Here is a 21,801-nt window from a genome sequence, read left to right as displayed (position 1 = left end):
TTATTCAAGAGTTCGAAAGGCACTTAAACCTATGGCTGCTTTGCAACAAAATTCTTGGTCATAGGAAGGTGGAGAGGAGAGGAGATTTTGGATTTATGGAGACGGTAAAGCAGTGGAGTTTGGAAAGCTCTGAGCACCCGTCTGTGTCTGATAAAAAGCGCTGCCGTCTCTCGTTTGGGGCGCCTGGCTGGCCGTCTGACACAGCAGCCTGACGCTCCCTCTGTGGGGACGTCTCCGTGAGCTCTCACGGTGTCTGGGTTCACTCGGCCAGCTTTGAACCAGGCCGGGACAGACAGCAGAAGCAGGTAGGAATACCGAGCCCAGGAGCGAGGAAGAATGTTCCGGGGTTACTCAGTCAGGTTCTCTGTCTTCAGGTCAGTCTAAGCGATATCATTTTAGAATTGAAGAGTAAAATCTCAGATCTGAAAAAGTACGCGACGTTTTGAAAAAAACTGACTAGTGTTTCTACGCTTTCGCTGAGGTTGGTGATTTATCTCTGGTTCCGCCTTGCTTCCCACAGGGCGGACGGAGGAGTGTGCAAGAACAGCTTTGTCCTGCAGATGACCTCCGACCTGATCAATAAGGACATAGACAGACCCGCCCACCTGGACATGTCCTGCCTGGGCGCGGCCTCCCTCGCGGGCCTCGCCGTCGGTACGTGTGGGTCTCATCAACTCGAGAGCCGTCTCCCGAGCTGTCTCTTACAGGTGGTGTTTCTCCTCCCAGACCGCAAAGGTGCAGAGAGAGTCTGGACACCTGGTGTCCCCGGAGCTCCCTGAGCTTGTGCCCGCGACTCACACAGTCCTCCGTGAGCTCCTAGGTGGGCTGGCCTCAGGCGCCCCCTCCTCTCTCCTCGCTCCTCCAGTCCTGGTGTGGGGCGCGCACAGATCGCTGGTCCGTGGCGTTAGAAATGACCCCCTCCTTCTATGTGGCCGGCGCTTGTGGAGGCCCAGCTGCGTGGCCGCCACTGCTGGGTGGAGAGTGCAGAAGACACGGCCCCGCGCAGGGGTCTCGGCTGGGAGCAGCCGACGAGTCCACTGCTTGTTAAACTCGGTGTGAAAACCAGCCAGTGGCCAAGGCACATGGGGTAGCCAGGCTTCCTGGAGGAGGCAGCGTCCTGCTGGGTCTGAAGGGTGGACAGATGGCAGGAGAGGGGAGGGTCCGAGGTGAGCGTCCAGCAGAGAACACACCGCCCGCACAGCGAGTGCCGACGTGGGCAGAGCCACAGGGGCCGGGCAGGGGCCTGGAGGGCCAGGTGCATGGACGCCTGAGAAAGGGAGCTCGGGCTGGGGGTCAGCACTGGACAGCCACCGAGGACTCAGAGCAGGGTAGGGACTCCGGCAGGTCACATGTGGCCGTTAGTGAAAGGGTTAACTTGGGGAGGGTCACGAGGGGACTGTGCGTGGCCAGGCAGGGGCCCTTTACGCAGCAGGGTGCCGCCTTGGGCCAGGGAGTGTGGCGATGTACTCCTTGTGGGAGGGAAGAGTGTTGTGTTTGTGCGGAACAGAATATTTCACACTTGCAAGTTTGAGGCTCAGAGCAAAGTCACAGAGCCAAAAGGCATGAAATCTTGGTCAGTTCAACTTAAAGTTTATTCTACTAAAGAGCTGTTCATCTGATTAAAATCATTACAGTCACTTTCATTTGTTCATTGATGATTTGACTAATTCAAGTTTAAGAAAATAACTTTTCCTTTAAAAAATTATTCCCATTTACAAATTTAAAGTTGTTTGTATATTACAACCCTCAGAAATTTAATATAGTTAATTAAAATATATTTTTTCTTTTAGATTTTATTGATTTTAGTGAGAGAGAGAGAGAGAGAGAAAGGAGTGGGGGGGAAGAGTAGGAAGCATCAACTCATAGTAGTTGCTTCTTGTATGTGCCTTGACCAGGCAAGCCAGGGGTTTTGAACTGGCGACCTCAGCATTCCAGGCCAACACGCTTTATCCACTGTGCCACCACAGGTCAAGTGATATAGTTGAATTTTAAAAATAATTTCACATAATTAACTGAACAAACTTAGACCTGTACCAAGAAAAATCTTTCAAAGTACTTAAACAACTCTTGCAAATTGAATAATTTATGTTTATAGTTATAGTAGATCAAATTCTTGTAAAAATTCTAATAAATTTATAAAATCAAATCCTTTTACACTTTTCACCTCACAAGAAGAAACATGTCAGATCCTCTTGAACATTTAAAAGACTTTAAATGGCAAACACATGCAGATTATTCATATACATCGTAACAGTGACTTGAGTTTTATCTGCTTCATTGTATCTGTATTTAATTTCAACCCTGTTTAATACAGTGGAATGTCACTAACTTCTGGGAGGCTGTTTCACCTTCAGGATGCCTTGCTGGATAGATTCTTGAACGTGTTTCTTGCTGCTATCATAAATCCCGTGATCCTCTTTGTAAAGAACAGTCTATGCCGGAACCCCAATATTATCTTGAGAAATTTAAGTAACTTGTATGAAATGCAATTGTTTGAAAAAAGAGACTATTTATTCTATTAATTCCCAGCTTTGAATTTATGCATGTCCTAGAGAGTTGCCTCTTGCCTCAAGATACATTATCTTTTCTTTAATTCTATAAGAAGAAAATATACTAAGAAATTATTTATTTATTATTATTTTTTTTATTTTTTTGTATTTTTCTGAAATGAGAAACAGGGAGGCAGATAGACTCCCGCATGCGCACGACTGGGATCCACCCGGCATGCCCATTGGGGGGCGATGCTCTGCCCATCTGGGCCATTGCTCTGTTGCAACCAGGGCTATTCTAGCGCCTGAGCGGAGGCCATGGAGCCGTCCTCAGTGCCCAGGCCAACTTTGCTCCAATGGAGCCTCGGCTGCGGGAGGGGAGGAGAGAGACAGAGAGAAAGGAGAGGGGGAAGGGTGGAGAAGCAGATGGGCACTTCTCCTGTGTCCCCTGGCCGGGAATCAAACCTGGGACTTCTACACACCAGGCCAACGCTCTACTGCTGAGCCAACTGGCCAGGGCCACTTTTATATTTTTTAACAAGTCATGAAGTTACCTGATGACAGGAAGTGGTTGTCCTAGATATGATTTGGAGACTGATCACACTTAAGGAAAACTGATAGTTAGAAACCAAAAGATTTTAATATCCTGGTGTATCTATTCCCTGGGATGATCAATCTTGCAGAATTCCGAAGCAACAAAAAATCCTTTGGATGATGTTTTAAAATAGTGTTCGGCAAACCGCAGCTCACGAGCCACACGCAGCTCTTTGGCCCCTTGAGTGTGGCTCTTCCACAAAATACCACGTGCGGGCACTACCTCGATAAGAAATGTACCTACCTATATAGTTTAAGTTAAAAAAATTTGGCTCTCAAAAGAAATTTCAATCGTCGTACTGTTGATATTTGGCTCGGTTGACTAATGAGTTTGCTAACCACTGTTTTAAAAGAACAATTGTTATGCCAGAGCAAACGATGGCCCTGAACCATTGCCTGGCCTCTGTCCACAGGCTGCAGGCACTGAAGTGGGTCGCACAGTGGAAGAAAATAAAAGAACAATTGCTTCCCTTTGCACCGATTCACATAGATGTATGGATAGACTTGATGGACCCATTTCTTTGCTTTGAAAATTTGAGAAGGTGCTTCCTCCCCAGGGTTCTGGAGCGACAAGGAGGAGCTGCGGAAGCTGCGTCAGAGCGAGAGGGTTTTCAGGCCGCAGAAGAAGTGGCAGGAGTACGAGGAGAGCATGGGGAACTGGGTCCGAGCCGTGAGGCGCTCCATGAACTGGTACGACAAGACCTAGCGCTGCCCAGCACGGCGGAGGCCACGGGCCGCGGGGGGTGACAGCCAGACAGGGTGTGGGCTCGGGGACCCAGCACCGAGGGACGGGGAGATGGAGGTGACCTCTGCTGCCCAAGAGGAGCGTGGCTTCTTTTTTGAAAACAACAGCAGCAGCAACAACAATTTTAAACACTCTCACTTTTTTTTACCCAAACTTTGGAAAGATTGTATGGCAGCAGTACCTCAAAACTTTGTATCTTCTGTTTCGCAACAGATGCCAAAGGACGTGAGCCTTGTACAAGCTACGTTTGGACAGTGATGGGTCTTTCTCTTTTAAAATACTGGGCCCTGTGGTCTGTGTGAACATGACCGTGTACTTACTGTCCAAATCAGCAGTTTTGGGTCAAGACCGATCACAGTTTGTTCCAAAATTATATGAAATGTATTCTTTTATTTAAAACTAAGTGGACTGTTCAAAGTCCAGATAGCTAAAAACAACAATAACTGAGGAAATGTGGAATTTTGAAACATTAATATTTTATACTTAAAGCCATAATTATTTGATTTGTATCCAAATGTAAGTTCAATATGTGTGTCTCAGATGGGTTTATTGGTTTGTAGTTCTTTATTGGACTTTAAGACACTGCCTTAATATTTTCTTGTTTAGCCAAATCTGAGCATTATTTATGTATTAAAAACACTGACAAAAAAACCCAAAATTTAGCAAATGAAACTAACCAAGGGTATTGATTCCTAAGGAACAAGAAAATGCTATAGTTTTTTTCTTAAATAGCATTTCTTTCCAAAAGTCTGGCTAAAGTATAACATTCCCCCCCTCCTTTTTTAAATTTTTTATTTTACAAAATGCAAGGATAAATCTTGCCTGCCTTCTCCTGATTTTTATCTTTCTTAGCCGTTGAGTTGTTTGCATAAACGTCACTTGTGTTGATGAAGTGCCTCACTGTGGGGGCTGACTTTGAAGAAAGTGTCCTGGCTTTCCAGTGACTGGACAACTGTCTTCCTCGGGTATTCTGCGTGTCCCGGTATCTTTGTCACTTTGTTCAGTCTACTCATCTCTGTGAGATGTGCAGCAGGCAGCTGACGGAGCCCAGGCACGCGGAGGGAGGAGCAGGGGACAGCTCTCTGTCCTCTACCTTCTTCAAAGAAGCCTGGAGGACACACCCTGGAGGCAGCCGGTCACCTCCACACCTGTTCTCAGGTTAACCGCCCCTCCTTCCACTTGGGCTCGGTTCCTCATTGCCGGAAATGATGGGTAGACCCTCCCTGTGGGTCCCGTGTTATCACAGAAAGTCCTGCGGCGAGCCGCTGATTAGTAATGTAATTCAAGGAGTGACTGTTATAGGGGGTCTGGGGGTTCTTTTTTGTGTGTGACTTAGGAAGTCCCCCCCCCTCAAAAAACACAAAAGAAATGATGGAGAAAATGCAAATGTGTTGGTAGCATTGTGTTCGAATGTGTTGTCTGTTCACGAGCTGAAAACAAGAATGTTCCAATTTTACTTGTATTTTCCTGAATGCCATGATATATCATCACATTAAAAAAATTTATTTTTTACATTACAGTTGACATACAATATGAAATTAGTTTCAGGTGTACACCCCAGTGATGAGACATTTCTATAACTTACGAAGTGATTGATCACCCCGATAAATCCAGTACCCACCTGGCACCATACATGGTTTTTACAGTATGACTGACTGTTCCCTGTGCTGGGCCTCACATCCAGCGCCTGTCTGTAACTGCCCCTTCGTGCCTCTTAACCCCGTCACCTTTTCCACCCGTCCCCCCAACACCCCTCCCGTCTGGCAGCCATCAGAATGTCTTCCCTGTCTGTGAGTCCGTCTTGTTTATTTGTTTTGTTTTCCTAGGTTACATGTATCAGTGAAATGATACATTTCTTGTCTTTCTCTGTCTGACTTATTGCACTGAGCATAATACCCTCTGGGTCCATCGTGTCGTTGCCAGGGGTAAGATTTCACTCTTTTGTGTGTGTGTGTGTGTGTGGCCGAGGAAGATTCCATGGGACAGATGTGCCACCTGTCCCTCATCTGATTGTCTAACGAGAGACACTGAAGGTGCTCGCCTAGCCTGGCTGTTGTCATCACCACTGCAGTGAACACAGGGGCGCATGTGTCCTTTTGAATTAGTGTTTTTGATTCCTTTTCATGGAAGCCTAGAGGCGGGATATACATGTCTGCTTCAGAGACAGAGCTGGCAGAATTAGGGGTCAGATTGCATTTCTGCCACTTCCGTGTCAGTGCACTTGAATTTTCTTCTTAAATGATTGTTTTGATCCAGCCATGTGATGCAGCCATATATTTATATATATATATACATATATGGTGTTACTAAGTGCATTAATTAAAATTTGGAAATATTTTTATGTTGAAGGGTTTTGTTTACTGTAGTAAGTCGGATACTGTTACACAGATATCTAATTCTTCATTCTTTCTTCGCTAACATCCTTTTTAAGAAGCGTGGTGGCCAGTTAAAGCCTTTATTATCAAAATCACGTGACAGCTGCTCTGTTGTTCTGTTTCCTGTTGAGTCTGCTTCTCGGGGGGACGTGATTTCTCAGGAAAACAATTCTACCCTTCTGTATTAAGGTATACCAAATTATAATATTATAAATATCCAAAAAAGGGCTTAGTTCATCTCTTTTTCCTATTTTTCTTTCTCATCATAAAAACCACACTCCCAAAGAGAACCTCTGTTAAATAATGTGGGAAAATAATTCTGAAGAGTTCTTTTTGGAATCAAACCTCTGAAAAATCAGTGGCTAATTTTTCTTTCCTTTTGTTTGTCCGGAAGTGACTCTTTTATTTGTAATATTGTAGGCTGTTTTCAGTGACACCGTTTAGTAACTCTTTCATCAGATTGAACCGAAATCAGAAGTGGGGGGCCACGGGGGCTTCCGTGGTTTGTAGGTAGAAACAGTTAATGGTCAAAGTCAAACTGAGCCAACGTTCCCCATCTTTCAGGTTCATTTCATTATTTGTCTGCTAATGTGCAAAATTTTAAGAAAAATGGCGTGCCAATATTGGTCATCGTGTTTTATTCTCCCGTTATGGCCTGTCAGGAGATCTGTAGCTAGCTTATCAAAGAGCAGAATGTTCCTGTACAATCCTTCTTAAGTGGTACTTGCTTTTACCCTATAGACATACTGATTTTTCAGGTGTTTCTTTGTTTGTTTGTTTGTTTTATCCAACTATGAAATGGTCCCTCACCCTCAGCATTGCTGACACTCGGGGAAAGCCCGTTCCTAGTTTCAGGGGGCTGTTCTGTGCATTCCAGGACGCTTAGCAACATCCCTGTCCTCCACCTGTTAGCCACCAGCAGCATCCCCGGAGTCATGGTGCTCAGAGATGTCTCCGGACATCGCCGCATGTCCCCTGGGAGGCACAGCCAGGGGGGGGGGGGGGGGGCGTCAGACTGTGAGAAGAGAACTGAGGACTCGGTGAAGGCCGAGTGTCTGTCAGACTCTTTCTCTCTGCTTCGTTTCATCGTAAGAAGAGTTGGTTAGCAAAAGGGGGGGGGTGTATTAAAATACGGAGGGTTTCGACTGTGCAGGTCAAGGAGGTTCAACTAAAAACCTCATCGTCATGGCCTCCCGCCGTTCGTGGCCCCCGGCCCTGCCCCGCGCCCGCATCCGGTGTGGACTGATTTGAGCGGGGTCCCGGCTCCCGCACGGGTGACGCGATCTGCCTCCCGTGCGCCTCCCGCGCGCTCTGCGTCCGTGCGCGCCTCCGCCGCGCGCACCTGCTTCCGCCGGACTGACCTCTGTGCCTTCACGTCCGCGGGCGGATTTTGACTCTGTTTACAAGTGCAACTTGTTTTGCACATACAGTTTATCCTTGTCGAACGGGAGCGGCTTACATTTGTTGCAAGTCAGGTTTGGTTGGGTTAGGAAGGATGACGTTCTTCTGTGTGAGAGCTAGAATCTTCCTACTGTTTGTTTAAACATTCTTCATGCTTATATTATATATTTGCATATGTATTTATGTAGCGAGATACACACCAATAAGCACACAGGTTTACATTGATTTTTCTGGGGTATGACTGGAGACTTGCTAGTCACGGGTTTTGTGTGCGTGACTGCAGGCGGCTAACAGATTGAGTCTTAAGAATGTCAGGCACTCTGGTGTTAGACGGAAGGAACTGGAAATAGCCCCTTTTGCAAGGGACTTATGACAGGGACAAATGCTGAAGTAGAAATAACCTAGCCTAGGAGTTTGAAAACAATTTTATAATTATTTGAGGGGCAGGGGGACATGGCTGGACTCGGGGGGCTCTTCAACTTTAAATGATTCTAGAGTCACCCCAGAGATAGTCTAGAAGGCTCGATTCTACCTCCAAAGGATTTGGAACACCCCTGGCAAGTTCAGGTCATGTTTCGGAATCAGAGTTAAAAGCCCCAAACACACCCTGACCTGTCTGGTCCCAGAATCACCCTTTCTCATAGACAAAAGCCCTATGGTCATCCAGCTCTCTTCAGTTAGGGTGGGTGACACCCCAAAGAAGTCAAATGGGTGTCCCAGAATCCCGTGGGTTTTGTTAGGTTTGGAGCCTGACAGCCGTAAATATACCAGCATTTATTGTTAGTAACTGGCTATGTTGTCACCGTACCCCCAGGGACCCGTGCACCCAGAGGAACGCAAGAAAGGTCCTGGCAGTGGGGTGACGGAGGCACAGACCTGAAGAGCCGTCTCTCTGAGATTCTCTGTTGTTTCACTTCCGCCGTCTGTCCCGTCTTTACTATACGTTTGGTTTCTGTAAGAAAATGGCCACGTCTGTGCGGATGTCTATTGTTTAGAAAACGGATGATGCAGACTCCAGTGTAGACGAGCGTGTCATTTTGAGAAACTGCCAGACTGCTCTCCGGGGCAGCTGTCCCCTCTCACCCCCCCACCCCCCAGCAGTGCACGAGCCACCCACGTTCTCCACGTCCTCCACGTCCTCGCTGGCGCTTGTTGTATGAACGTAATCCTGAGATCACCCTGACTGTAAAGCTAACTATAAACATAAACCGATCCCCAAATCTAATCATAAGCTTAACCTGAACCCGAATCGTAAACCCATCTGTAACCTTAAATTTAATGTAGCCCGAACCCTAACCCTTACCCTAACTAACCCTAAACTTATCCATAAGTTTAACCCTACACTGAAATGTAAAGCAAACCCTAACTGTAAAATTCTGAACCCTAATACAACCCTTAACCCTAACCTTAACCCTAAGTCCTAAACTTAAACCTAAAATAAACTTAACTGTAAACCCAAAGCAAACCTAATCTTAACCCTAAATTTTAACCTAACCCTAAATCTAACCTTAACCCTGTAACTACACCTAACTTCAATCATAACCCTAACCCTAAACCTTACATAGCCCTAAAGCTAAATCCTAACACTAACAGAAATCCTAATTCCAACCTTAACACTAACAATACATCTAAAACTTGACCGAAATCTAACAACCTTAACCCTAACTCTACCCCAATCCAAACCCAAACCCTAACCCAAAAATCTAAATGTAACCCTAACTCTAACCAAAACCCTAAATCTATCCTAACCTAAATGTAACACAAACACTAACCATCTCTCTACCACCAATAATCTTAATTAAAACCTGTCCCTAACCATAACTCTAACCAAAATCTAAACCAAATGCTCAGCCTAACTTTATCCTAAAATGAATTCTAACCTAACTCTATCCCTAATACTAACCTGAACCATAAACTTACTCCAGATGCTAACGAAACCTTAAACTTAATCTTAACCCTAAATCTCATTATAACTCAAAACATAATTTTAATCCTAACTCAATTTTAGCCCTAACCAAAACCCTGACCCTAACATGACCTAATAAACTAAACCCAAACTCTATACTTAACCCTAACATAATAAACCTAACTGGAAACCAACCCTAGTCTTAATCCTAACCTTAACATAACTAAATATAACCTTGACCTAAACCTTAAATCTAACTTTGACCCTAAACATAACCCTAAATCAAACCTGAGCCCTAAACCTGATTTCTAACATTAACCCTGCCCTTAACCCTAACCCTTCTCTTACCCTAAACTGAACATTAACTTTGTATACCCTACAACAAATACCCTAACCCTAAACCTAAAACAAAACAAAAATACTAATATTAATCTTAACTCTTAACCTTAACCCTAACATTAATCCTGACCCCAACAATAATCCTAATCATAAAACTAACCATAACCATAAACATAACTCTAAACCAGGGGTCGGGAACCTTTTTGGCTGAGAGAGCCATGAACGCCACATATATATTTTAAAATGTAATTCCGTGAGAGTCATATAACGACCCGTGTACCTTACACATTATCCAATAAAAATTTGGTGTTGTCCCGGAGGGCTCCAGCCACCCACAAACATGAACATGAGCAGTAGGAAATGAATGGATTATAATACATGAGAATGTTTTATATTTTTAACATTATTATTTTTTTATTAAAGATTTGTCTGCGAGCCAGAGGCAGCCATCAAAAGAGCCACATCTGGCTCGCGAGCCATAGGTTCCCAACCCCCTGCTCTAAACATAACCTTAAAACTAATCCTCGTGCCAAAACCTCACAGTAAATCTTGACACAAGTCCTAACTCTAGTCGTCAACTGAAACCTCCTTCAAACCCTAACACTTAACCTAACTTTGAGTCTAACCATAACACTGACATGAACCCTAAAACTCACCTTTGACCTAAACCTAAACCAAAACCTGAAGTTATTTTATTTTTACAAATTTCATTAAAAGTCTGGAGTGACAAAAAAAAAAAAAAAGTCTGGAGTGACATTGATGACTAAGATTATCCCTCAAGTGTGCAATTCTGTAAAACATCATCTGTGTATTGCATTGTGTGCTCACCCCCCAAAGTCAAGTCTCCCTCATCACCGTGTATTTGACCCCCTTGTCCGCTGCTCCCCTCCCCCCCTTCCTTTCTCCTTTGGGAACCACCATCCTGTTGTCTGCGTCTGTGAGTTTGTTTCGTTGTTTATTTGTTTGGTTCATTTGTTGCTTTTTGTTTTATATCCCACATACAAGTGAAATCGTAAGAGTTCCTGTATTTTCCATCTGACTTGTTTCGCTTAGCGTAATGTCCATTTGGATTGTCACAACTGGCGCGATGTCATCATGTCCTAGGGTTGAGTAGTGTTCCATTGTATCTATGCACCACATCATCTTTATCCAACACTCTGTCGGGGGACACTTCAGTCCTGTCCATGTCTTGGTCATCACGAGCGATGGATACATATGAATAAAAGTTTTCAAATTTTTCAAGTGGATACCCAGAAGAGAAATTGTCAGATCATGTGGTAACTCTATTTTTAATTTTTTGAGGAATCTCTGTTTTGTATAATGGCTGTACCAGTTTACATTCCCACCAGCAGTGAATGAGTGTTTCTTTATCTCCACAGCCTCTCCAACACTTGTTATTACCTGTCTTGTTGATAATAGTTATTCTAACAGGTGTGAGGTGGTATTTCATTTGTGGTTTTGATTTGCATTTTCCTTATAGCTAATAAAGCTGAACATCTTTTCGTATATCTCTTGGCCGTTTGTCTTTCTTCTTGAGAGAGATATTTATAGGTCCTTTAGCCATTTTAAATTGGACTGCTTGTTATTTTGTTGTTGTTGAGTTGTATGAGGTTTTTTTTATATTTTTTTGATATTAGTCCCTTATCGGAGGAGTTGTTTGCAAATATCTTCTTCCATTCAGTTGATTGCCAAAGAAATTGAAACTATAAAAAGGAACCAAACAGAAACCCTGGAGCTGAAGGCTCGCTCCGTGAGATGAAGAATGCATCAGAGAGCGTAGGAAAAGGAGCAGACCGGAGGGAGGAGAGAATTAGGGAGCTCTAAGATAGAAATCTAGAAATGGCTCAGGTAGAAGAAGAGAGAAAACTGAGACTTAATAAATAAATAAATAAATAAATAAATAAAAGAATCCTATGAAAGCTATCTGACTTCTTTAGAATCAGCAATATAATAAAAATGGGTTTACCAGCAGGAGAGGGGAGGGAGAAGGGAACAAGGAGACAATTCTAACAACTCATCGATGAGAACTTCCCAAACCCAGGAAAGACCCGGACTCTCACATTCAAGAAGCTAAAAGGACACGTCATCATCTCAATCCAAAGAGACCCACACTCCAGGACACATCATATGAAAACCTGAAAAGTTAGTGACAATGAGAATTCTCATGACTACCAGGGGGAAAATAAAACTGCAACCTACAAAGGAAACCCCGCTAGAATATCGCAAGACTTGCAGCAGAACCCTTACCAGCCAGGAGAGAGTGGAATGAAATACTCCAAGTATGGAAAGAGAGGCATCAAAGGCAGGAACCATGGATCCAGCCATGTTATCCTTTAGAGATGAAGGACAAAGAAATGCTTTTTCAGATAAACAACAGCTGAGGGAGTTAATTGCCCCGAGACCCACCCATTATGAGACATGCTGAGAGGAGCTCCCGTACCTGAAACAAAAATGCAAAAATCTACGGAGCTGTGACTAAGGCGAGAAAAGGACAGACAAGCAGGAAATCACACCCGTATTTTAGAACCGGGAATTAAACAATAATAACGGTGGTTAAAAGGGGGAAAGCATAACAACAACAACAACCCTGTAACTTCTGCAATTTGGGAACGTGCAGAAAAAGGGATAAAACATCTAAACAGGGAGGAGAAAAAAAAAGACTGAACTTACAGGTGAATAACAGTAAGGTGAGACATTTTACACAAACCCAACAGTAACCATAAAACAAATGGGAAGCTGAGATTTTTTTTTAAAGATTTTATTTATTCATTTTAGTGAGGAAGAAAGAGAGAGAGAGAGAAGGGGGGAGGAGCAGGAAGCATCAACTCCCACATGTGCCTTGACCGGGCAAGCCGGGGGTTTCGAACCGGCGACCTGAGCATTCCAGGTAGACTCTTTATCCACTGCACCACCACAGGTCAGGCTGAGATTATTTTTTTTTAGAGAAGATCTCTGTGCTTAGGGAGGATGCTCTCACCAACGGAACTATTCAGCCAGGCCTTGGAAAACTATTTACGTCAACGTTCGCTCAGAAACTCCTATCCCACTTATCTCTAGTAAAAAAACACTTGTTTCTAATAGTCGTATTTAGATCACTCTCTGAGGATTTCATGAGACTTGAATGTGGTTAACCATTACCTGATCTTTGTAACAGAGCTACTGTGAGCTTATGTAACTAACAAGCCCCGCTGGAATGCAGACGCGACGCTGGAATGATTGTACAGTTTGGATAATCTCAAGACGTGCCTGTTTTAGTAAAAAAACCAACAGCCTTGGCCCTGGCCGGTTGGCTCAGCGGTAGAGCGTCGGCCTGGCGTGCAGGGGACCCGGGTTCGATTCCTGGCCAGGGCACATAGGAGAAGCGCCCATTTGCTTCTCCACCCCCCCCTCCTTCCTCTCTGTCTCTCTCTTCCCCTCCCGCAGCCAAGGCTCCATTGGATCAAAGATGGGCCGGGCGCTGGGGATGGCTCCTTGGCCTCTGCCCCAGGCGCTAGAGTGGCTCTGGTCGCAGCAGAGCGATGCCCTGGAGGGGCAGAGCATCGCCCCCTGGTGGGCAGAGCTTCGCCCCTGATGGGTGTGCCGGGTGGATCCCGGTCGGGCGCATGCGGGAGTCTGTCTGACTGTCTCTCCCCGTTTCCAGCTTCAGAAAAATACAAAAACAAACAAACAAACAAAAAACCCCAACAGCCTCGAGCTAGCTTTTATTTAGTCAAGATTAGTCCTAGGTCACGAGCACTTGAAGATCATGTAGGTTATTTTCCTGTTATATTTCTCTAATTCATATAAAGTGGTTGTTTGTTTTTAAACAACTTCAACAGGACTCCTTTACAACCTAATTTTTTGTTTAAAAAGTGAGTCCTGGCCATACCTGGCCAGAGGTAGATGAATACCGTTACTGTAGCATACAGACAGACACAGACATACAAACAGATCTCCGAGCTTACATTTTACAACCGTTAGCTTTTTGTGTCCCAGGCACAAATATACTGCCTGCAAAAATTAGGGGATATTTCAAAATGAATAGGAGACGATAAAGTATCCCCTAATTTCTGTGAGACGTGTAATACAAAAACTCAAAAGAATCGGATCCAAATCACTGTGTTCCCACATGTATAGGACGCTCCCATGCAAAGGACACACCTTAATTTGGGGGCCCAAAATTTGAAAAGAAATTTATTACATAAAGTTATTGAACTCAAGTTTTATTAATCTACAACAATGGGCGCAAAAACAAGTGCGAAAAAGTGCAAAGTGCAACTTTAAAAATCCACAATCACTGTATAAGACACACCCAGTTTTTAGACCCCAAATTTTTCGAAAAACGGTGTGTCTTATACACGGGGAAACACAGTATGTTTCTGGCCGATGGACTGAATTAAGGCTTAATTTTTTAGGTGGCTTCATTTCTTGCAAGCTATAAGAACTTCTCTACAATGGCTTTCAAAGTGAACTCATCTTCTAGAAGTTTCTGGATCAATAAAAGAATGTGTTTTGTGGTCTCTGGGAGGTTTGGGATCATCCTCTCTTTTAAGGGTGGCCCTTCAGGGGGACTTACGTGCACAGTGTAAGCTGGAGACCTCAGAATGTAAAGAAAGCAGCCCCAGAAAGACTGACTTTTTAAAAGCCAATCAAGCTCACCCACCAGGCCGCGCACCCTGACGGCACAGGTGTGGGTCTGCCAGGAGAAGGAGGTGCCCTTTTTCTAACCGGCCCACGTGTGCTGTGCATTCCAACGGCCCTTGTTTACCTCGGACCCCAAACACCCCAACTCCCAAAGCCCTTTCTCATGCAGGATCTTACTGACTTCTCACACCTCCACGATATATATACAATAGAAGAGGGTTATCGGCACGATCTCGTAAAGGAAGCAGGAGGCTCTGAGGTAGAAAAAGACAAAACTCTGAGGGAAAACTGAGATTTATTATGTACTTGACACAACATGACCATATACAGACATTTTTAAAGGTAACATAAAATATATATTTTTTATCATGCTCGTATTTCGCCACTCTATTAGACTTTCTTTGTGAAACCCATGTAGGAAAGGGTGGTGTGTCGGCAGAGGCCGAACTGTGACCACTTGTGGACATCAGGTGAAAATCCACTGTGTGGCCTCTCCTAAGACGAGGAGCCAGGACAAGTACTATCTGGAAAGAGAAGGGGATACCCCAACCTTGGCCAACACCCCCTCGAGCACCCAGGCAGCGAGGGCTGTGAGCGACTGTGGACCCAGAAGTGGTCCCTGCGTGGCGTGCTCTCTGAAGGACGGAGCTGGTGCTCAGACACTAGGGAGACGCTGCTCTCACGCCTGTTTACATTTGGGATAATTAATACAACTGACACTCATGGAGAGTTGTCCTCAAAATACGCAGGCAGCTTGTGACACCAGTCATAAGGGGCTTCCTGAAAGGTCCAGTCAGGACGGACCTGGAGAGCATCACGTGGAGTGAAATAAGCCAGGCCGAGAAAGCCAAATAAATATCATATGATCCCACTGACATGTGGACTCCAGGGAACACAAGAAACCGAGGAACAGAATATTATAGACACAGAGGTGGGTCACCCAGAACAGATGGATGGACAGCTGTCAGAGGCACGGGGGAGAGGGGCGGGATCAAAGGAGGGGAAGGGGTCAGCTGGATCATAGGTACACCTGACACACCCTCAGCAGGGTGGCGAGAGCCGGAGGGCAAGGGGGCGGGGCAAAGTGGGGGGACATGGGGCACGGCGGGCGGCACGATGCAGGGGGTAGAGGTTGTTCTATTTAGTGGGACACTTGAAGCCATCTCAACATGATAAATTAGTAAAAATTTAAAAAGGAAGAAGGTTCCAGTAAAGCCAGTGAACGGGGCGACAGGTGGCCAAGACCCGGCGGCCACCGGCGAAAGCGTTGAGTGCGGTTCTGGCGCCCCCTGGTGCTGAGCGTTGAGGTCAGCGCGTCTGAGCAGACCGTGCAGAGCCGGCCGGTGGTCATCGTACCTGGGCGGGGACCAGAGGCCCCCGGAGGCCAGACCGTCTCTAGGGCCTGGATTCTGGGGCCACACCGCTGCCCCCTGCCAGGGTCTAAGCGTGGTTTGCTCGCTTCATTCTTCGTGCCTGTCACCCCACTGCCCAGAGCAGCGCCTGGTACGGACTCGTTTTTACTTAAACCCCAAAGGGGCATATTTCACTGGAGAGAGGACTACGTGGTCTCGCTGCTCTCTGGGCGCCCTTCCCACCGGCTGAGAGGCAGAGGAGAGCAGCGAGGCTCAGCACGTGTCCCCCTCACCCGCACCCCCGCACTTACAGTCCCTGCCCGGGCCCCAGAACTCCTCACCTGTCCAGTGTAGAAAGGCTGAACGTGGGACCGGCCAGGCTCACCTGGTGGGGTCAGCCGGGTCCCCCTTCTCACCCTCTCTGCGCCCCCTGGGGGTAAAACAGCCGTCACAGGCAGGTGCAGCCAGAAAAATGCTCCCGGGACAATGTAAGGGACAATTATTGTCCGGAAAAACAGCCTTTCAAGTGACACTCCCCAGGACCCCTCCCGAGTTCAGTTAGTGAGGCCAGGGGGTGACATGCAGTCGCACTAGAGCACCCCAGGCAGAGGGGGCTTCAAAGAGGCCGCACCCACCTGTCTTCGCCTCCCCCCATTACCCTGAATTTACCAGTGAGGATACTGAGCCCTCCTCCCCCCAAAGTGAAAGGTTCTCTCTGCGGTTACTACTTCTCAGGCTTGAGAACCACAGCGACCCGCTTTCCTGCTGGGTGGTCCTGGAAAGGAGGGGTCCACAGGGGACAGATTTCCGAAGTAGCCCCCCCCCACACTCCCACCTCTGCGGGAGGCTGACCTGTGTGGCCCATTTCCCGTCATCAACACGCTGGCTGGACATCCTCCCCCAACCCCCACCTTCGTGACCTCCTTCAGCCGCTGGCACGAGGCAGACGCACATGTATGCCATCCTCTGCGGTCCGCCAGGCCCCTCCCCCGACTGCTCTGCAGTCCGCCAGGCCCCGCCCCCGACTGCTCTGCGGTCCGCCAGGCCCCTCCCCCCGACTGCTCTGCGGCCCGCCAGGCCCCTCCCCCCGACTGCTCTGCGGCCCGCCAGGCCCCTCCCCCCGACTGCTCTGCGGTCCGCCAGGCCCCTCCCCCCGACTGCTCTGCGGTCCGCCAGGCCCCGCCCCCCGACTGCGGACTGATGGTTGTGGACGCAGGAAGTGCCCACACCTGTAGAGAGTGTGTAAGAGTTTGTCTGAGCCAAGCTGGGAATGTGTTCCAGGGGGAACAGAGCTCAGAGGCTCCGCAGAGGAAGGGGGTCGCCACTGCAGAGCCTGTGCTGATGGAGAGAGGCCATGGGGGGCTTGGGTTCGGGGACAGTGACCAAGAGAGTCTGCTCTCTCTCCAGGTGGTCATGGCTCGTCTCAAAGGAGTGTTAACCGAGACGCGTGGACACAATGACCGAGGCTTGCTCAAGGCCAAGATGAACCTTTTACTAAAAAGCTGTAGGTCTGGGGTGTACGACCCACCGGGACCCGCCCAGTTAGGAATGTGTGATCAGGCCACCCGGTGAGGTTGCTTTCCATAGAGCCCCTCCTCATCCACAGGGGGCAGCTAGTGACAGGCTGCTCAGTCTGCTTGTCCCGGGTGTATCTGGAGCCTCAGGACTGTGGACAGACGCGGGACAATGTCTTCCTTCTGCTGGAGACCAGAATTCTCAACCAGAAGCCAGAACCTTGAGAAATTCGCGTTCCTCTCACTTGGGGAAGAAAACAAAAGCCCAGAGGTGGGCAGTCTGGGCTGCGACCGCGGCCCCCCATGCCAGCCAGTCCCGGACCATTCCTGTTTCCCATTCGGCCACCTGAGGCCAGGAAAGCAGGGGACCCAGAGGACGCACGAGGCGATGGTGACTTCCACCCGCTTCTCATGGGCCAGAAGAGAGTCACAGCCACGCCTCGCTGCTAGTCCTGCTGGGAGTCATTTTGTTTTTGTTTTAGATTTTATTCGTTGATCTCACAGAGAGAAGGGGTGAAGGGAGAGTGAGAAGTGTCAACTCATAGTTGCTTCACTTTAGTTGTCCCTTGCTTGCTTGTTGCTTGTCCTACGTGCCCTGGCCGGGCAAGCCCAGGGTTTCGAACCGGTGACCTCAGCGTTCCAGGTTGATGCTCTATTCATTGCGCCACCACAGGTCAGGTTCGGAAGTGCCGTTTTTAAAGTCTGTCAAAAGACAGGGGCTCTATCCTCATGAGAAACGATATTTTCCATCACTTTTTAATCTACAACGATGATCACAAGCTACACTTGTTCATGCACAGATAGTTGTTCCAAGTGCCAGCCATGTATGGGGCCGGGCATGGAGCTGGTTGTTTGGAGTACAGCGGTGAAGCGAACAGATAGAGGTCACTCAGGGCACTCGCCATGTGCAGAGGACCTGGCATCTATTACCCCCTCTAGTTCTCACCACAGCGCCGAGGAGTAAGCACTAAGGCAGGGGTCCCCAAACTACGGCCCGCGGGCCGCATGCGGCCCCCTGAGGCCATTTATCCGGTCCCCACCGCACTTCCGGAAGGGGCACCTCTTTCATTGGTGGTCAGTGAGAGGAGCATAGTTCCCATTGAAATACTGGTCAGTTTGTTGATTTAAGTTTACTTGTTCTTTATTTTAAATATTATATTTGTTCTCATTTTGTTTTTTTACTTTAAAATAAGATATGTGCAGTGTGCATAGGGATTTGTTCATAGTTTTTTTTTATAGTCTGGCCCTCCAACGGTCTGAGGGACAGTGAACTGGCCCCCTGTGTAAAAAGTTTGGGGACCCCTGCACTAAGGGATGCTCCCACAGGCACGTCATCTAATCAAGGCTCTGTAATTATGTAACCGTCCAAATTCAGACCCCTGTGAGTCTACTCCAAAGCTTTGGTGCTCTTAACAATGTTTCCACCACTGTGATCTCTATTCCGGCTGCACTCAGCGCCTGGGGCCTGCCCCTCGGAGACTCTGGTTCAGCTGGTTGGAGGTAGAGCCCAGACACCCACCGGATACTTGCATCAGCTTATTTTGTCCCCACAACAAAACAACTGGCGATGGAGCTGTTTTTCTGTTTAAAATCAGGGAAACTATAAGCTCCACAGAGGGAGCCTTACTTGCCCCCCCCCCCAAGAAACCCCCCCACACACAGCAAGTCCACATGGAACTGGGATGTGTGCTCATATCTCTCCTTTCTCCAAAGAGCTGTCCTTGGCAGCTGGTCATTTTGGGAGTGACCGGTCAGCCCTTCCGCCCCAGCCCCAGCCCAGTAGCCTCCTTGGGCACAAGCGTGTCTGCGATAGGCAGGCCGGACCAGGAGGTGCGCGGAAGCCCAGCCTGCTGCGAGGTGGGGCCCAACCTGGGGATACAGCAAGCCGCGGCTTCCCCCTCCCCAGCTGAGCCCAGTGGGTCACTAGCCAGAGACTGACGGGGGGTGGGGGGCCGGCAGGGAGGAAGGACTGCAGGGCCAATGCTGAAGGAAGTCACATGTTGGGCTGGGGGAGGTCACCGTCCTGACCCAGGAAGGGAGAAGGGAGGGAGATATTTCAGGCCTGAGAGGAAGGACCCAGCCCACAAGATGAATCACCCGGGACAGATTATCCTGAGGAAGACCTTGGGGGTGGAACTGTGATAAGCACCTTCCTCCCAAGGTGACCAGGAGCCCACGGCCAGCTGGCCAGTAGTCAGCGAGAGGCCTGGTGTGGCTGGAGCACGCAGATCTCTCTGAGGACTCCCACCAGCTCCAGTCTCTTTCCGGCGGTGACTTCTCCGTGACCACACATGAACAGGACGAGGAGCGCCTCCACGTGACAGGTGAGAAGGCGGGACCTTGCAGGTGGGTCACTTCCTCAAAGTCACGTGGCCAGAGATGGGCTCTGCCGCTGCCCGCCCCCTCCATGCCCCTCCCCAGCACGTGACAGGTGAGAAGGCGGGACCTTGCAGGTGGGTCACTTCCTCAAAGTCACGTGGCCAGAGATGGGCTCTGCCGCTGCCCGCCCGCTCCATGCCCCCCCCAGCATGGACGGGCAGTCTGACCAAGGAAACTGCCAAGCTCTAGACCAGGGGTCCCCAAACTTTTTACACAGGGGGCCAGTTCACTGTCCCTCAGACCGTTGGAGGGCTGGACTATAAAAAAAAAACTATGAACAAATCCCTATGCACACTGCACATATCTTATTTTAAAGTAAAAAAACAAAACGGGAACAAATACAATATTGAAAATAAAGAATAAGTAAATTTAAATCAACAATCTGACCAGTATTTCAACGGGAACTATGCTCCTCTCACTGACCACCAATGAAAGAGGTGCCCCTTCCGGAAGTGCGGCGGGGGCCGGATAAATGGCCTCAGGGGGCCGCATGCGGCCCGGGCCGTAGTTTGGGGACCCCTGCTCTAGACTCACAGTGCAAGTCAGCCTCCAGGTCTCATGCTTACTTCCGGGTGCAGGTCACCAGCCGTGTCCAGACTCCTCACTGTGTGAAGGATGGGGGACGGAGGCGGTCAAGGGCTCCCCAGCATCCCACAAGGAGTCTGGCAGAGGCTACGTAAGCTGACCCCTGCCCTCCAGCTCATGGGCCGGGGCACAGCCCTGTTATCTGGGGTTAGAAGAATGTTTGTGAAGCGGCTTCTGGGTCTCTGTGTGGTCCTGGACCAACAGCATGGCCTCGGGGTGTGTCTGAAATGCACATTTTGGGCTCCATCCCCGATGGACTGTCTCAGAACCTGGGGGGTGGGCAGCCCTCTGTATGTCAACAAGCCCTCCGGCGGGGATTCCGATGCTACCGAAACTCAAGTGCATGTGTGCACGTGTGCGCGGGTGCACACACACACAGACACACAGACACACACACATCATTGTAGTTATTTACTATAAAATGGCCTTCTCATGATCTTAACCCTCAAGTTCCCAAGTTCAGTTAAAAAACAAACCCTGTCCACCTGCTGGCCCGTCCATCGACTCACAAACCTGGAACGTGCACGGGTCCTTGGAAACGCCTCTCTCACACGGGAGAAACACGCAGGCCCCTTTGAAAGGGCGCGGCCCGTGTGCTATGCCCCGTGCACAGAAGGGCGGCTTGACGAGTGTTCACGCCGTTGCTTGGATACGTTCTCTCGTCTAACCACGTTTAGGCCCCGACGCGGTGCTAAAGTCAGTAAGTTCCAGATGGACATAGGCAACTACTGTCAACACTGCGAAAGTTCACCTTAAAGCAGGGGTTCCCAAACTACGGCCCGCGGGCCGCATGCGGCCCCCTGAGGCCATTTATCCGGCCCCCGCCGCACTTCCGGAAGGGGCACCTCTTTCATTGGTGGTCAGTGAGAGGAGCATAGTTCCCATTGAAATACTGGTCAGTTTGTTGATTTAAATGTACTTGTTCTTTATTTTAAATATTGTATTTGTTCCCGTTTTGTTTTTTTACTTTAAAATAAGATAGGTGCAGTGTGCATAGGGATTATTTGTTCATAGTTTTTTTTTATAGTCCGGCCCTCCAATGATCTGAGGGACAGTGAACTGGCCCCCTGTGTAAAAAGTTTGGGGACCCCTGCTTTAAAGTGAGTGATGTCAACCGTGTGGCAGAGAAGCTGATCTGCTGAGACCCAACGGCAGCTGGCAGCCTGACCGGGGCGCTGCCCACAACCGCGCGGCAACCGTTCAATTTGACAGCACGCGTGACCCTGTGTCATGAGATCATCCTTTCCCTCCACAGGGGTCCTCGGGTAAGACAGTCTTGACATACAATGTTTTGAGTTTACGACACTCACTCCCATAAAAACTTAAAACAATTGAGACGTGAGTGTTTCGGCTTACGCCATGAGCGTCGTACTTATGGGCTACGTGGGCAAACCAGTTCCAGACTAGCCTGGAAGAATTCTTTTTTTTTTTTTTTTAAAGTATTTTTTAAGTCTTTATTTTTTATTTATTTATTTATTTATTTATTTATTTATTTATTA

General features: G+C 48.0%; 1 protein-coding gene, 1 long non-coding RNA gene and 1 pseudogene across 3 annotated transcripts in view; 2 read left to right on the top strand and 1 right to left on the bottom strand.

Moving 5' to 3' along the window:
- Window positions 1–11,355, top strand: part of GK5 (glycerol kinase 5) — a 53,673-nt gene extending 42,318 nt beyond the window's left edge. The window contains exons 15-16 of one of the 2 annotated variants that reach the window (XM_066347357.1): window positions 521–707; window positions 3,641–11,355. In XM_066347357.1, coding sequence (XP_066203454.1) covers window positions 521–707; window positions 3,641–3,757 — 304 coding nt within the window. In that variant the 3' untranslated portion in view covers window positions 3,758–11,355. The remainder of the gene's footprint in view (window positions 1–520; window positions 708–3,640) is intronic. The other variant, XM_066347358.1, reaches the window with a different exon arrangement.
- LOC136379798 (uncharacterized) overlaps window positions 1–21,801 on the bottom strand; it is a 555,021-nt gene that overhangs the window by 419,869 nt on the left and 113,351 nt on the right. The gene's annotated exons all lie outside the window — the stretch shown is intronic.
- On the top strand, window positions 3,417–3,526 carry LOC136380249 (small nucleolar RNA SNORA42/SNORA80 family; annotated as a pseudogene).

Source organism: Saccopteryx leptura, chromosome 8 (genome assembly GCF_036850995.1).
Source record: "Saccopteryx leptura isolate mSacLep1 chromosome 8, mSacLep1_pri_phased_curated, whole genome shotgun sequence".
Taxonomy (NCBI): domain Eukaryota; kingdom Metazoa; phylum Chordata; class Mammalia; order Chiroptera; family Emballonuridae; genus Saccopteryx; species Saccopteryx leptura.
This window is presented reverse-complemented; position numbering and strand designations above follow the sequence as displayed.